The sequence below is a fragment of the Tinamus guttatus genome, unplaced genomic scaffold, assembly GCF_059628265.1.
Source record: "Tinamus guttatus ecotype Peru unplaced genomic scaffold, ASM5962826v1 Tinamus_guttatus_pri_ptg000659l, whole genome shotgun sequence".
Classification (NCBI taxonomy): domain Eukaryota; kingdom Metazoa; phylum Chordata; class Aves; order Tinamiformes; family Tinamidae; genus Tinamus; species Tinamus guttatus.
The window spans coordinates 1,301,242-1,318,445 of NW_028289193.1; the positions used below are offsets into that span (position 1 = coordinate 1,301,242).

General features: G+C 42.4%; 1 protein-coding gene across 1 annotated transcript in view; it reads right to left on the reverse strand.

Annotated features, from left to right (window-relative positions):
- Positions 1-1,347: 1,347 nt before the first annotated feature.
- The window catches only part of LOC148591977 (chloride channel protein C-like), a 68,810-nt gene continuing 52,953 nt past the window's right edge, over positions 1,348-17,204 (reverse strand). The window contains exons 13-16 of the mRNA XM_088536362.1: positions 16,828-17,007; positions 4,728-4,824; positions 3,673-3,768; positions 1,348-1,578 (exon numbers count right to left, since the gene is read on the reverse strand). Of these exons, the coding sequence (XP_088392488.1) occupies positions 1,348-1,578; positions 3,673-3,768; positions 4,728-4,824; positions 16,828-17,007 (604 nt within the window). The remainder of the gene's footprint in view (positions 1,579-3,672; positions 3,769-4,727; positions 4,825-16,827; positions 17,008-17,204) is intronic.

Below are 17,204 nucleotides of genomic sequence, written 5' to 3' on the forward strand. Positions count from 1 at the left end.
TACCTACGTATAAACTTCTGAGCTGCCAGCTATTTGCATTGCCTTGGACACATGAGTTTAAAAGGCCTATGCGTTCTCTGCACTGCTACAGAGGAAACATTATTGTTAATAAAGATGAGATCCAGCAGGGAAAATAGGAAAAAATCCAACAAACCTCGGATTTGTAGGAGACTTAAAGCTGCGTGATTCAAATACCAGAAATTCATTTTCAGGAATTTTGGCAAGTTTTTATAACCAGTAAATTATTACGAGTTTTCCTTGGTATTCATTATAACAGCATTAATAGTGGTGGAGTGCTTTGTTCATGTTAGGTTTTAATATCCAAATCTGTAGATATTCCCTCTGGTATTCTACAGAACAAAATTAATCATCAATTACATAGTCAAAGGGATCTAATAGACTCTTTATCCAAGAAATTGTACTCATTCATTTATTAACAACCAACTCTCAGAGTAGTTCCAAGGTTTTAAACGGTCTATGTCTCCAAAGTCATGAAGAATTATTTACTTTCTGACTGGTTTCTAAGTGTGCTGCTATATATATAAAAACTACTCCCAAATCTGCCATGCTGCTTCCCCTGGTATTTCTTTTGCCCTTTACCTTACTGCACATGAACTTCACTAAAAATAATAATATATCAGATAGGCTGAGAGCGCCTTATTCTGGGAGCCACAAACATTAAAAGAAACGAAAGCAGCAGAAAGACCTGTCAAGTTGCTATTACTGTGAAGTATGATGCTTGTTTGGCAGAAGCCCCACACTCCATCTCTCTTGCTTACAGACAATTTTCTCTTTCAGTTTCTAATACACATAGGCCAACTGGAAAGCCCAATCCCATTCCTTCCAGTTGCCTACCCCTCTCTCAAGGTTGTATTTCCTCCTAGTTAAACAAACATATTTCAGCATAAAAATGCTGATATGGCAACGTTTTCCTCTTCGACAGCCAGTTATGTACTCAAAGGTTAATTTAATCCTCACTAAAAGTTCTGCCAGCATAACGTTGTTGCAGAGGTTCCTGAGTTTCTTCCATTGTGAGGTATGGTCACAGTGTGACAAAAACATTCTTGACGTTCATCCTTCACATCTGATTTTATGTGCGTCTTCCATGACGGATAAACACATAAATTCCCAATTTTTCTCACAAGCATTTAAATCAATGGGTTTTGCAATCACCAAACAGATGAGGAGACACAGCTCTGGGCTGCAATCCCACATGTCTACACACAACAGCTTTTAAGCATCTCCTCTTCAGAGGAGGGGGAAAGCTTTGATTATTAAGGAGAAGAAGGGCTCAGAAGGAAGCAGCGAAGCCAAGGAACACATCCAACGGGAACATAGATGTCCTCCCTAACGCGTGGGCTGCTCACCCCCGTGCGCGCTGTGTGGTGCCAGCCGCAGCGCGAGCCTCTCCTCCAGCCGCGGGGGCGTCAGGTCCTTCCTGGTGATGATCCCCACCACGCGGTTGTGCGCGTCCACCACAGCGAGGTGGCGGAGGCCCAGCGCGCGGAAGAGGACGTAGGTGCGTCGCAGCGAGAAGCGCGCTTGCACCGACACGGCCGATCTGTTCACGTACGGCTCCTAGGAGGGAAGCGAGGGGACAGCAACGTGAGCGCGCTCTGCCACGGGGATGGGGACACCACGGGGAGCCTGGGGAGAGCGGGGCAGGAGGCTGCAGCCAGCAAGAACATCCCTTCTTCTCCCCCTGTCCCCATCCCCAATTATACCCAAAACATCAGGAAATACCATAGTATAAAAACACTTTCTTTTTTTGCTAAACCATCAGGTTCACTCTAAATAAACTATTATGGCTGGAATGCATCCAAATCTCACAGGCTAGAAAAGCAAAGCTGAGCTCCATTGATATGGTCTGAGTTCTTATTTGGAAATAGTCAATGACCCCAATATTTATTAAGTCTTCAGATATTTTATAGCTGCTATCTCATTACACAGCCATTTATGACATCCTGTAAGATTCTGCAGCAAATGCTCATAAAAGTCGGCTCACATAGAGACACGGACTGCGAGGAAGGGGACAAGGGAAACAATCCCATAGCTCTGGAAAGAGGAGGGTCTGCAAGTGCCAAATGCTGTTTGCTGACCGTAATGAGCGCTAGAACTGGTTCTTGATATGAGCAGAGCTAAGGCTCGCTTCATCATTCCCCAGGCTGCTCTTCAGAGCTCACATAGGTGTTCACTAAGATTCCACTTTTTAATTGTACAGTGTCTTCCTGATACCCTGGCTAGGGTCTGCCTGCGAAGGTATATTGTGTTCCCCATGGGTATGCCTTCCCGGGCAAAGGAAAATAATGAAACAAAGACATGATAAAATAATATAAATAAATGGACAGGATAGAGGGACACATCTGTTCTCCCCCTTTCATAGCAGGACTAAGGAGACATTCAAAGACACAAAGAGGTTAAATATATATATATATAAAGGTATTCTATCTCTACACCACATATTCATTTGGTATGGAACTCACTATCACAGGAAATCATCAAGACCAAGTGCTTAACAGTATATATTTACATGGATATCAGCAAAACAGTTTTAACAACAGAGTTTTCAGAGCGATAACAACAGTATGTTGGACGTTGGAAGGAATACTAAACTTGGTGCTTTGGGGACTGCACCAGCTACCAAAAACGTCAGCATCAGCAGCACACACAGTTAAGGAATAGGTTACCCCCAACCTTTCCCCCCAGCAGCTTGAGCACTTCATAACTAGATATGGTCATTTAAGAGCTGGGTTATGCTCCTGTGTATGACCCCCTCTTTTGGTAAACCTTTCTCCACCTCAGGTTCCCCATATATTAAAAGGAGATGATAAAGATATGCTAGATAATGGGTATTAGGAGCATCATGTGTTGGTAAATTCCTGTAGGAATTCAAAAGTAGGAATCCACATTAGATGGATCTCAAACTCGGCTCCATTTTCATTATAAAATAAGTAGTGAACGGGAGCTGATTTTATATTTTCTTAAACAAAACCCCTCTAAATTAGACTCTCTTTTCTCAGTGTGCCCACAAGCCCAGGTTCAATGCTGTAGACTAAAAATTCACTGAGGCAGAACCTACATGTGTTTTGTTTATAACATATTTATATTAGGCCTTGTTCAGTATCCCAAACACATTATTGCTTTTAGACTCGGTATTTTAGTACAGTATTTAGGAAATAAATGTGGCAATGTCATAGCAGGGGCGTGGGGAGCAGGGGAAGGGAAGGAGGAAGAAATATAGCTTTATTTGTAAGTTGATGTATAGGCCTTGCACCATAATGGAGACTGAAAACTCAAAAGCATTTCTTTATATTTGCTTTATAGGACTATAAGAGCCAAATAATGACATTTAAATGATCTATTCCGTTAACATTGTATCATTTTGTCAATCTGGAATGTATTTTAATCAAAAGCCCCCTTGAAATGGTCTCCTTTGTTGTATTTTCTTTTTGGCTCATTTTATCAACATCTGTTATGTTTATACGATATGAATTAAAACTTGGGAATGCTGTTTGTACTCAGCTACTTTTGTTGAGAATGTAACGTCCCAGGATTGGCAGTGTTTATGTAAATCAGTGCGGCTGACACAGCCATCATAAACAAATGAGAAAATATAACAAACACATTGTTCATGGAGGAAATGTTTGTTTTTAGAGTTGGCTTCAGTCTCACCAGATTGATGAAGAGCTGCTGATACCGGGGATCTGTGGTGTAGCGACTCAGCAGAACGGTCAGACGCGACGGGTTGGGCAGCTTCTCCACTGCTATCTGCAACAGGCAAGAATCCATTGCTCCTTCCTTCTGTGCTGCACATTACAACCCGACGTCCAAAAACTTTAGACTTTGACTCCAAGGAAGAGTCTTCCAGGAGAGCTACACAAGCAGAGCTTTTCCAAACTATACACGTTCTTTTACCAGAAAGGCTTAACCTACCTCTTTATAATGTAACACTCTTCATTGACTTTTTTTTTTTCTTTGGTACAACTTTATCTTAAATACCCATTGCAACAATATAAGCTATATTTACTTAGGGTGAGATTTTCCACACTGTTACTACTAAGTGATAATTGTATGATGGAACAGTGCAGAAAAACTGCAACAAAATTGGCATCAACCATGCACTGAGCCTTCCACAAGAAGATGTATTTGTATTCTGGCACCTCTTCCCATTCCTAATTATGTCCTGCTCCTTCTTAATATAGTTATGCCATCAAAATTTCCTTGTGCAAACCAGGACTCAGTAACCTATGATGGCTTTCCAGTTGTGCCTAAATAAATTGTTCAAAATTCCATTTGAAGAATTAACACATGATTTTCTTTTACCACACTTCATGTTTACTATTCCTAAAAATCCTTTATTCATCTATCAAAGACAAGAACGCTACATGCTTTTCAAGTTGAAAGCTTTTACAAATATTCATAATTCACAGAGGTGTTATCCCATACAGAATTAAATATTATAATCCTTCTTGTAACAGCTTATTTAAGCAAAGAAATTCTTTGCCACCAGTCTTGTGCAAGTCGCAGACTCCGAGTGCCACTGTACTTTGTGACAGCTGTTCCTGGCAGGTCTCTGGCCCTCCTTTAATTCACATTGTACCTGACCACTTTTTTATCTCAGCCCCACATATTACATCATCTCTTCATTCGTGGAGAAGTCCATGAATCTAAATCTCGAAGTGTACAAACTGATAAAACAAGGAAAGAACTGAAAGAAAAGAAATTACCTTATGGTAGGAGAGAGGGTGTGAAGAGGTAAAAACCTCATGGTTAGTCTCTGATTCAAAGATCTGCTCATTCTCCAGCAGCATACATAACTCTAACCTAAAGGAGAAAAAAGGAGAGAAAGAAAGGGGGAAGGGAAGAAAAATGTATTTGTTATAAGGGGAAATTTTTAAAAATAAGCACACAGTACTCCTTCCATCAGCTCTATGATTAATATTGAAGGACTCATGATGTATGATGATGTATGATGAATAATCAGTGGTCTGACAACACACTTTGCCTTTCTTCACCAACAGCACAGGTGTTTTCTGATTTTGGCTTGGCCACATAGATCCATAGGACCCCACGTACCCTACATGCTCTTGATTGGCATGGACCCGTTCGGCAGGAGCAGCTCCTGCACTGTCTAGTCTGCACTCAACACGACCACATTGACAGCAAGCAGGTACAACCATCTTCATACAGGTAACTTCCTCCCCACTGCATCCATACTGTCCACTTCCAGCCTTTTAGCTGATGCTTAGCTAGCAAACACCTTGCACATCACCACAAAGCTGTTTGTTTTGCAGCGTACGGTGCTAACATAAGTAATGTCATGTGCTGTGGTTATAGCCAGGAGCTACTAGAGTGGCACAAAGACATGAGTGTTCTGCCAAGGGACATGTTTGAGGGACGTCTCGGAGAGTCGGTGACTAGATGTACCCTTCTAATCAGGACATCAGAAGGTGAGTGAGAATGAGAGAATCTTATGATTAGAACATAAAGAATGAGCTGGGAAATTTTCAAATAAATACTTCTATATCAGAAAATATTGACTCCTTTAAATGAAAATTTGTTTTAGGAATTTACTGGTTTTAAGATAAGGTCTCCTAGGAGAGATTAGTCTGGTTCAAGGTGGGATTAGCACTCAACAGCAGAGGGTTTACGTATGGAAGATCTGTCTGCCAACTCAAGTAGCTGGTGGTTAGTGCCCTCCCTACGGACAGGATATGGAAGAGCTAGGTTCAAGCCCTTTCTCCACCCTCTCCTTCCTAACAAGCACATTAGTGGCTATGTTTGGCAAGTATGCCTTGATTTCTCCAGCCAGAGGGGTTCCACACTGAATAACAGGAATCTGTAGAACCAGGTCTCCCACATTCCCAGTGGCTGCCCTCACCAACAGACTATTTGCAGTTCTATTATTTTCTTTCCAAACAGTCTTCCCTTTATTAGAGTATTCTCTATTTTTATGTCCTGGATTTGATGAAGCTGAATCAAAACCTTCAAGAGCACAAAACATGACAGTAATGTTACTATGAAATTTCATCGAGATCGCACACACCAAGATGTAACAATTTCCAACATATTACATGTCTGCAGTCTCGTACCTTTACGGTCACTTATATAGCTCTACCTTTTCTCCAACTCAAAAACAAGGTATTTACCTTGCATTTAAGTTCAGATTAGGAACACACTTTTGAAGCACATTCACTACAGTGATTTGGTTAGCATTGAAGAGCAGTCTCAGACCGTATAAACTGCATTTCTTTCAAATGAAAGAAAACAGAAAGATGTGCTCCAGATGCACTCCAGCCTCTTGTGGCTATTCAGTCTACAGGGTCAAACTAGAGCTGGCCAGAACTATTCCTCAGCACACCTACAGCAAGGTGCATATGCATAATGCAGACATGGTCTTTGTCTTTCATGATCTCCATGAGGTTTGTAATTAAGTATGCCTGTGGCTTGGATATAGTTACAGTCTTTTACTAGGTGAAGACACAAGTTTGAAAATTATATGTGGAAGAAAATCAATGGCGAGGACAATCAGTCACTTGCTCTCATCCTTAAAATACAACCCACTCCCAGGACAAACAAGGAATTCAATACCGTTCATGACCATTAAAACTTTCTTCATCTCCGTTTTATGGATTTTATGGTATAAAATCCCTCCCACGCTACAGAGGAGGGTACAAGAATGCAGCAGGCCTCAGCAATAAGCGCTGCAGCGATCTCCAGTCAGCACTGCTGAAAAATGCCCGGAGCAAACCCTTCCCAAGGGCTCACATGTCCCATGTGGGAAAGGCACCGGCCTGTCCTACGTCCTGCCGTGCGTGCCAGCATCCGAGCACGTCGTGGAGACAACTAACGGAGAGGGGCTGAGGACAATCCTGAGAACAGCCTAAAAGAACGGGATAGTCATGCTACAACAAACAAGATCTGTCCCCCTCAGGCTCCATTTGTATGAGTAGAGGGTGGAAAATATAATATACTTGGAATACATTCACTACAGCGGAGGACATGGAGAAGTTAATCTAGTCGTGCCCTATAGCTTAGCTTGCTGCACATTTTGTTCTGCAGGCCTTTCTACAGCTTCACATGCCACAAACTGCTTTCACAAACTGCTCTATAATTGGTCTGAGTTCAATAAAAAAAAAAAAGGTAAATATACAAATCCCGGTTCTGCTCCTAGATGATCACACCCAGGTCTAAAGAAGGCAATTTCAAGGGCGATGTCTGGGCTTCCAGGGCTTTAATCCTAACATGAAGATACAGACTTCAAGGGCAACATTTACAATCCTGCTCCTCCCATTCCCTGGATGCTTAGATCCTACACACTGTTCAGGCCTGTCCATGATCCCAACATTATCATCTTCCACTTCAGCATCATGGGCTGGAACAAAAGTAAATGAAACGGTGATATTCACCGTGAGCTTAAAGAGCAGAAACATTTTCTCATCACCAGTGGCTGGTTGGCTGGTTTTGGCAACTTGGCATTTGCTCAGCACTGCGCTCTGAAACCCAGCAGAGAGTCACTTAACAGGGACTGGGGAAGTGTGAGAGAGATTTGGCCAGTCTAAAAAAGGTGCACACAAACCCAATGAAGGAAATCGTTGGAAATGTTCTGATAAGAATCCAAGCCTGTTGAAATCTTCCATATTCAGGAGAAAAATGAACATATATTATTGCACTTGGATTTCCAGAAGTCATGCTTCAGAGGTATAACACCAGCACCCTTTGATGTTACATATAACATCCTCTCCATCACATCATCAAGCCCTGGAGAGCAGACCAAACATGTTTCTTGCACTATTTTGCAGGGTTTAGCAGGAAGTGTTAGGATTCAGGCTTGGACTCTGCAATTGTTCACTTACTCTTTATTTATTTAAGAAGGAAGAAAACCCTTAAGTAGAGAATCTAATTTCAAAGCTACCTTGGCAAGCCACTGCAGTAGTTTCCTAGGCTCTATCTGCTACAGAGCATGCATCCTGAAGATACACCTCATTAAGATAACACATTAGTATCCCAAAATCTACATGTCAGATTTGGCATGGAAGGCAGGAATGAAAAGTATCTGACAGCTGATTGTGTCACTCTTTTCTTGTCAAGATGGCCTATTATCTGAGGAAACTGCAATTTCTAAATATTGGTGGGAGTGACATAAAAAGAATAGCAGCTCCAAAGTAGCTGCAAATGAGCAGAGGGGAGATTAAAGGGTGGTGTCACCAGCAAAAGCATTCAGAGAGAGCCTGGCTCTCCCAAACTGAAGGCATGAAACAGGAACATGGTTAGGGAGGAGGTAGATGAGAGGACCTGAAGCATCCTTTTTAGTTTTCTCTATCCAAGGTAGTTTTTAGTTTTCTCTGTCCATTACTTGCATTCCTCAGCTGGTTATGCTTGATGTTTTGGCATATATCCAGCTCAGTGGGGACCACCAGTTAATGAATTCTGACCAGAACGAAGCAGTTCATGTACTAAAAAATTACCTGTCTCTCAGAGCTTATTTTAAGCACTGGGATTAAAAGCCCAGTGACATAAATTAGTGTATTTCAACTGATTTTGGTGTGTTCGAGAAAACAAAGGAGCAAGAACAAGTAACAATAAATCTCCCACCAAAGTGACAGAACATGGCCCTCCAAACCGCTTCATGGTCCCTCCTCATCCTCGTCACTATCTATTGTAAATTGTCTTACAGCATCAACAAGGCTTTGAAAACCTGCTCCAAGTAACACTTAGTGCAGCTTCGACTTTCACAGCAGTGAAACCAGTGCTTGCAGAAGGGCCAAACAAGAAGAAAAAATTCCATCAACTGTAAGATGTAAACTCCGTTTGAGAAGAGGTGCTATTTGTGTGCTATTGGTAAGACAGTTGCTAGTATACTAAATGCATTTTTCTCAGCTTTCAAGCAGCATTGTGCATTCTGGAAATGGTAAAAAGCAGATTCTGCATCTGATGAGCAAGGTATTGGGTAAAGACTGAATTATCGCATACTGGGAATGGTTTAAAGCCCATTAAACCTTTGTCTTTCACAGCAAAATCTCGGGGCTACAGGGTTGTTTCAGGCTAGGCAGTGTAGGTCGTGCTGGTTTACCTCAGCATTTGGTTCTTCAAACAAGAGGGAACGTTGCTGCAGTGTTTGGCATTTCAGCGGTGGGATGACAAAAGGGTCAGTATGAAGCACCGGACTGAGGTTCACCAGGACTAAGATCAAGTCCTGTCTACGCCACAGCCTTTCACAGGACATCAAATAAATGTTTAATCTTCGTGCCTCAGTTTTCAAGTCTACAAAACAGGGGTTTCTTCTGCCTTAGAGATGAATGCATTTTGAGGTTTATATTCATTATTTAAGTAGCCAGCTGTCTGTTTTTATGGGCACCATCATCAGGGTGAATAAGCACACAGATAAGCCCACAGCCCCAGCATAAAAATGCAAAGGCTGCTGTAATTAAAGGGTAAACAGCAACTTTCTTTCAGACCTACCAAAATGTTGGATTCTAGAAAAGGAAGACTTAGGATCAGGATCAGATTCATATTTCCCTACGAGATGGCTTGTTGCCAGACAGATTTTCATTTTCAGAGGAACCTACCACACATTTAAACGACAGGACGAGTATGTGATCAGTCTTTCCATTCACACACCAGTTTTCCCCATGCCTATATTTGATTTCGACATTTAACAACAGTCTGCACTTGCCTGAAAGCCACCCACATGCTGCAGCGAGGCCGCATACGGTTTTAATTTGCCTTTCTGAGTTAGCACAGAGCCTCTGCAGCGCTCCGTCGTCCTCCAAAGGGCTCCGTCACAGCGTCCTGCAACACCTGCACAAGTATTTGTGCAGAGAAACAGGCTTGCTAATTTTAAAAGTATCAAATAATGTTGTTCTTTGGAAGAGAAGTATCGCATGTAGGATAGAAAATAAAACCACTCTATAAACCTTCCTCCATCTGTGCTGTTCATGAGCTGCAGTGCCCCAGGACCCTGACAATACATGGGAGGATCAGAACGTCAGGGGCATTTGTTGAAAGCACTGGACTCCCTGTATTTTAAAAGGCAAGATGACTAATTTTACAGTGTATCATTAAAAACAACTGGATTGCCTTTTCCAAAGCAGAAGCCCAGACTGTAACAAGTGTGCTTCCAGTCTCAAACTTCTCACCTGAAAATCAAGTCATCAGCAAAATACTTTGATACTGTAGTCGTCTCCCCAGTCTGTGCATCCAAAATAGTTTTCAAGTCCCTAATATGCTTCCCCCGCCTTTTTCTTTTTCTTTTTTTTCCTTCTTTGCTGGCTGAATTTGCGTTCAGCCTTCAAACCTCTGCCAATGGTGTATCTAGCCTTGATTAGACCTGGAAGCATCACCATTTGTCAGAACTTACAGCAAGGCCACAGGGAGGAGGAAGGGAAAACACTGTGCATCATCTCCTGGTAAGAAATAAAACCTAATTTTTATCTCCATGCATTGCATGAACTTTGCAGACTTCTGTGTTTGATTGAGTAATTTTGCATTCCTGTGATCTAAACTTAGCAACCTCTCTGTAACAGAGCCAGAAGGGAAGGCTCTACAGGTAGTTTTCAACTCTGTATCAGTTGTCTCAAGAGTGCCAAGCAGCAAGACTGCCTTCATATTAAGGTAGATCTCTTTAAGCTCAGTAATTAGTTCATGTACTACGTGTTCTGGGTCTCTTTTCATCCTTAAATTCCCATTGATGGCGAGCACTTCTCCTCTTGCTAAGAAAAATAAAGGTAGTGCCCTATTAAACCAGTGTGTGGGGGCTCTGGGCATGCACATGCCTTGAGGGTAGTGTTTCATTAGTCCCAACTGAAGGGGCAGATTTAAAGCAAAAGTACTAGAAACCATACCTACAGTCTGACATATCCATAATATTTTTCAATGCTATATTCCTGTCCCCACAGCACCTATCAATATGCAATACTGTTTTACTGAAAAGCTGGGCAGAAAACATTCCTGCCTCACAGCAGTTTCTGTTCACTGCACTGACCAGAGGCAAGTCATACGTAACAAACTGCCATAAAATACACACGCACACTACACTGGATCAATGATTTCTCTCTTAAAGGATGTTACTCCGCAATACAGCTTTAAGTTTTCAACTTTGTCATATTTTCTAAACTCTGATCTCTTCAATTTACTTTCAGTTATGTGACATTCCCCTTTAGTGGAGTGAAAGCATGCATTAGCTAAACAATGTGGTTTGGATTTAGTGTTCCCATGCATCATCATGAAAATGTTTGTCTCAGCAATAGTGTCATTATTGTTACTGGGAACAGCTGTTCCACCATGCCTTTTGATTGTGGAAAGCAGAGTATCTCCCTCCTCGGACCAGTTTACAAGCGGGGACATTAAAATAAGGCTATCAAACACAAGGTTTATGAGTACACAGCGTTCTGTACCTGCCTTCCTAGCACGAAGGAAGCTCTGAGCGCGGCGCAGCAAGAACAGCAGCAGAGTCAACGCTGCAGATATCAATGTAGTTTGGCTCCCTCCGCTGGTAGTTCCTTGGACGCTGGAAGGGGAGCTAATCCGTGGCAACATCCCTCCTCTCAGGTGCGGGTCTCCGGCAGTTGAGCTTCGTTAGACATGAGGGAACGGGTTCGAGCGGGGATGTCGGCGTTGGCCAAGCGGGTGTCCAATATCTGCTCCAAGATTCCGAACGGGAGGAACGTGGGGCTCCCAGCCCCGGTGGGACCCCAGGACTCACACAGTCGGCTCGGGCAGCCAGGACATGGCACAGGGCCACCCACAGGAGACACCATCCGCTCTAACTCCCTTCTACAACAAGGGCTTCCAAAGAAATCAAGCTTTTCAGTTCCAGGTGGATTTTCAAACGAAATCTGCTTCCTAGAATATTAGAGCCTATGAAATCTCTTTGGATGGGAAATCCTGCTTTTAGTCACAGACCATAGCTGCTCACTTCTGGAAACTCAAAACTTCATCTGCATCTTTCAACTACATGAAGAACATGCTGGTTGTGAATATGTTTTTTTTTCCTGATTTAGAACACTAAGTTCCATATTCAGAAGGTTTTAGATTTTCAACTTCATTTTGAAAATGGGGATTAGGTGCTTTGAACACTTAAACAAACCTCGCTTGGGTAAGACAATTATATATTCAATACACTCCCATGTAGCATATCAAAACTTGAAATAAAACAACACATGGAACATAAAAAGAAGATGGGAAAGGTTTTCGGAAATCTCTACCTACAGTATTTTTTACTGTGCCTTATTTTTGGATCAAAAAAATAATTTCCATCTACCACAAGTGCTGAAGTTTCAGTATACTTGATGGGTGGGAAGAGATGGGGTTTCCTAGGTGAAAAAATACACACAAAAATGCAAGCATCATGCCAAAAATGTCACATCCTGTGCAGAAGTAGCAGAAAACCAAGTTTTACCCAATACAGATTCTGTAAAGTCAGCTTACAGTCAAAGACAGTGTGGTTTCCTCATAATTACTTTCTCCCAATCAAAGTAAATCAACCAAAAAATTTTCCTTCAGCTAAAAGATAGACAAACAAAATGCAGCCTAATAGCTAACAGCTGTGTTGGTACGAGTGCATGGGGCATTGCAACCTTGCGCCTTCTAGGTGTCCGTGACACAGATCTGAGACACTCAGGCACGAAGCAAATGGTTCGTTTGTTATGCTAAAACTCCCAAACAGGTTATTCGGGGGTATTCATCAACCCAGTAGCCTCTCCAGGGCAACTGTATCCCAGCTAAGTTCAAAGCGGATATTCGGATAACTGGGCAGTGCTCCAGGTTCTGCCTCTCTGCACTGCATCTTGTCAGAGGAAGAGCAAGTGACAAATCCCGGCCTCGTAAGGCACCGACATCCACCTGCTTCTCATCAGTCAATACTGGCCGTATTTAACTGCGGTGCTGAAACCTTGTTCCTGCTCATGGAACAGGGATCGTTTCTCATGGCAAAAATGCAATAAAGGCAAGGGAAGCCGCCAACATCCGAGTAGTGTCCAGGAGGTACGTGTCATTCCTTAGCGTTGCAAACATGGAGAGGACCTACATGTATTATGGAATAAACAGTATCTCAGAAGAACATATCTGAGTAGAGAGCAGGTAATCATCCCTCTTGGTAGAAGAAATCAGAGTGCACAAGTGTCACAGCGCGGCTGGAGGACACTGACCACAAACAGCAGGATGTACAGGGTGGCAGCAAAGGTGTCACTAATGACCATGAGCTATTATCACCTTCCATTATATATTCCAGCCATTTCCATGGCCACAGAGGAGAAAGTAGTTACCTACAGCTTTCCTCAACAAATCCTTCATCCTTGGTTTACTCTGGTTTACACTACAAAGTGACCTCTGGCAAAAGGAGATGGAGCAGAAAAATGCAAGTGATGATGCCTCTAATCTCTTGATCACGTCCCAGAGCCACCTCACTGCCCCACACCAGCCCTACAGCAGAACCTTGTGACATGTGTGGAAGTGGAAAAAAAGCAACTCCCTTTTTCATCAGTGGTCTCACAGAAATCAGGCAGAATCATAATTCTCTCTTTTCCCTCTGGAGGAGAACCTGGAGCCACAGGTTCTGTGGGAGGAGGAGGCCACCTCCGCATGGCGCACGGCAGCTCGAGCGTCCGGACCGATTCCATGCACCGAGTGCGCCCGTCGCGTGTCCCTCAGACTGAGGCTTTCCCAGGCATGCACCAAGCACTGTCGATGGCAACGTGTCAGAAGGATAACTCTGAGGAAATCTTTGTTTTGGAAACTTGCTTCTCCACTACAGCTTGCTTCCTCTTTAAAAAGATTTAAGCCAAGGACTTTTCTTTAGTAATTGTTTTTGTTTTCAGGCTCTACTGCTTACTCAAATGGGGACAATAACTGCTTCAGACTAAGGTCACCCATGTAAAAACATGTTTGATGATCTCAACCTAATCCCCAGTGGGCAACTGCCCAGATCACAAGGAGCAGGAGAAAAATCTGGCCTTGCTAAGCAGGGCTGGAAAGGTTTGGGGTTAACAAATTGGAATATCTGGGTGTTTGCTACAGGTCAATACAGGGCTGTATTTGTAGATCCATGCAAGGCCTAGTCTACATTGCTTGGCCACACTCCATGCTTTTGTAACAACTGACATGGACCTTTTCAGTATCATTTGTAGATATTTAAAAAAAAGCAACAACCTTTCGTCCTTGTACAACAACTCTCATCACTACAGCTTCCAAGTATGGGCAGGTACTGAGTATCTTTTGCCTGCAGTCCAAATTAAACACTTTTTCAGTTATGCTTATTTCATGAGAAGAAACAGCACAAAAACACAAGTGAGAAGCAGTATTAAAAAGTTATCAGCTGCTGCTGCCTTCATGTATGGGTCTTGTGAGCTCAGCAGATAGCTCATCTCTTTTCCTTCCTAGCTCTTCGCCCCATCATTTTTAACTTAATAGAAATATTTTGTGCTAGAAGAAACCCATCTGGGAATCAATAATAATGCTCTAACCAGTTCCCAAGAAAAACACTGGTACAAATATTCTTGCTTCTTCCTCATCCAACCTTTATAAAACATGTCAGCTGAGTTACATTTCCTTCACTTTTAAGTATGGGGCAGTGGCACTGTTAATGCCTACGATGGAAAAGCAAATGGACATTTTCCTGCACTGTTTCCAACGTCACCTCCACACGGGATTGTGCTAGGTCTCACACAGTATGAGAATCACATTTCTTGTCTTGATCTTAACAGTTACGTGCTGCTAGAGCTGTAATTTTATGAGCAAGACGGAAAACCCTAACTGCTTATGGTTCTGAAGAGGATAATTCCATGACACATCACATTTTTGAAGGTTTGTTGCAGAGGACAGTTACAGAGCATTCGCTTCATGGTGCTGCTGAGAGGCCGAGGGGAACAGCAAAGTCACTCCGTGTCTCATCAGCACACCACAACGCCCTACGTGCTCCCAGGAAACCTCTCCTTATGCTCTTCACTACATTAAGCAATAAGTACTTACCCGGCCAAAAAAAAAAGTCATTTCTTTGTCAGCTATTAAAAGCTTTACTTTGTTTTTACTCAAACATTGACTCGCTCGATTATGCTAGAAGTGACAGAGAATAGGCTTTTTTAATCATGCTATCTAAGGCTCTGCTGGTGTTTGTTTATGGACAATATTCTGACAGAATGTGTTCAGGAAAAAGCTCTGAAGCTTAAGCAAACCACGACCTACCTGGTTTACCAGGCAATGCCTTGTTTTGTGAAAAGCTGCTTCTCTTTGGGATGTGCTAATGGCCGGGATTCCCTCCCATCGCTTTGCTCAGTTCCACACCGCGCTGCTCTGCATTACAAAGCACTGCAGCACTCACATAAAATCAACACACTCCACAACAGCCTGGAACTCTCACGGCCTCATATTTGGTGAATTAACAAGGAACTGATGAGACTATAAATCGAATTTAAAAGGAAATTTGGCTGGAACATTTGTTAGCGTGTTTTCTAGTTTTATTGCCACAGACAGCTGAGAACTAAAAAGCACACTGGTTTATGGTATATACCATCTTCCTATCAGTGCATGCTGCAGATTGTCACCCAGATATTTAGGTTTTAGTGCCTTATCACATCTCTTATTAATAACATTTACAATAGCAACACCAGGAGAGAACAAGTATACATGTATGACAGTGCACTTACTGATGCTGTTCCTCCTCCAGATCACTGCAACCCAAACAACTCCTATTGCAGAATTCACCCCTTCCAAGCAGTTATTTCCCTTCCTAAAAGGTTCCTACAAGTAAGTGTTTTGTCTGTCAGTGAAGCAAGTTAACAGTTTTTTAAACATTCGCTCCTTTTGTTTCTTCATCCTCCAGAGCTGCAGCTGAGCAGAGCTATGAGGTAGGTTGGTGGGATCCAGCTGCTAGTGCTTCATCCTTAAAACGTTTTTATAAAGCAGGCAGGGAGACAACTCTAACCAATTTCCACTGATGACTTTCTTATTATCCAAATTAAAAGAAGAAAATATTTTTACCCTTGTTTTCTTTCTCTCAATTGGATGCCATTTGGGCTCTATCTAACAGGATAAACAAGAATTGGATCAAAAAAAAAATCTCTACAAGGAAAGATGCAAGAATACTGTGGTCATTCAGGACAAAGGATGTTATGCAGATTATGAAAGACGGTGATATTACAATACAAAACTAACTGATGACATGTTTGTCCTATGGTGATTGGGAGCGTAATGGGACGTTGTTGTGTCAAGTCCTGGGCAGTTGCATTTGCATCTTCTTTCCTCTAGGACATCCAAGATGAGAATTAAGTCATTTTCTGTTCTACTCATAACTCACCACTCAAAGGACAGTCCTGAAGTACATTTCTGGAAGATGAGATTTGCTCTTGTAGATGTATAAAAGAGTACCAGCAATACATTATTTATCAGACATGTTTTTTGAAGGGTTCCCAGCATTGCAAGGATTCTTTTAGCCTAACTCTTGTTTACAGCAGAGCATTACTCCCAGTGATTTTGTTGCTTATCTGGTCTGTGATACGATTTACATTAACTCACTTCCTGTGAAAGCATATACACCAGTAAAGCGAAAAAAATGCAAAGAATGAGCAGGGCAACTTCAAACACATGACGTTTTATGAGCTGCTACATCAAACTCCTCTTAAAAACTACTGTAGTGAACACGTAAGGCTCTGAAGGGCAATTATCCCTTTCAAGCTTTCCTAGAGTAAGGGATACCTGCCATTCATGCCAAGGAAAGTAGGAGCAAGCTTCATACCCACCCCACATAATCTTGAAATATGCAAACGTGCATAAAGAAAACACCTGCAAAATTGCCGTAAACACCTTGCAATGTCAATTTGGTGGTGCTTTTACCTCTTAATAGTTCCCTGGAACACCTCGGCATGGCCCGATTCGGGCCTGCAGACCACCGGGAAGCCACCATGGCTGGTCCGGGCAAGGAGCCGAGCGAGCGAGGCAACGTTTGCCCTCAGGTGAAGGACTCTGACACGAGGCTCCATGACGTCCCCGGCCGAGAACAACTCCAGGTTCAACCTGAGAGACAGAGCAGACAGCCCAAGACCACTCAATAAACAGGAAACGAGGAGCACTGCACCACATTAGCATCTGACGAGTTTATAATGTGTCAGTAAATTGCTTCAAGATGGAAATCAATCTGTTTTACTTGCACATGTAAAATATATATACATATATATGTGATTACCAAATAAAAGTGCTTATCAAGTCTTGCC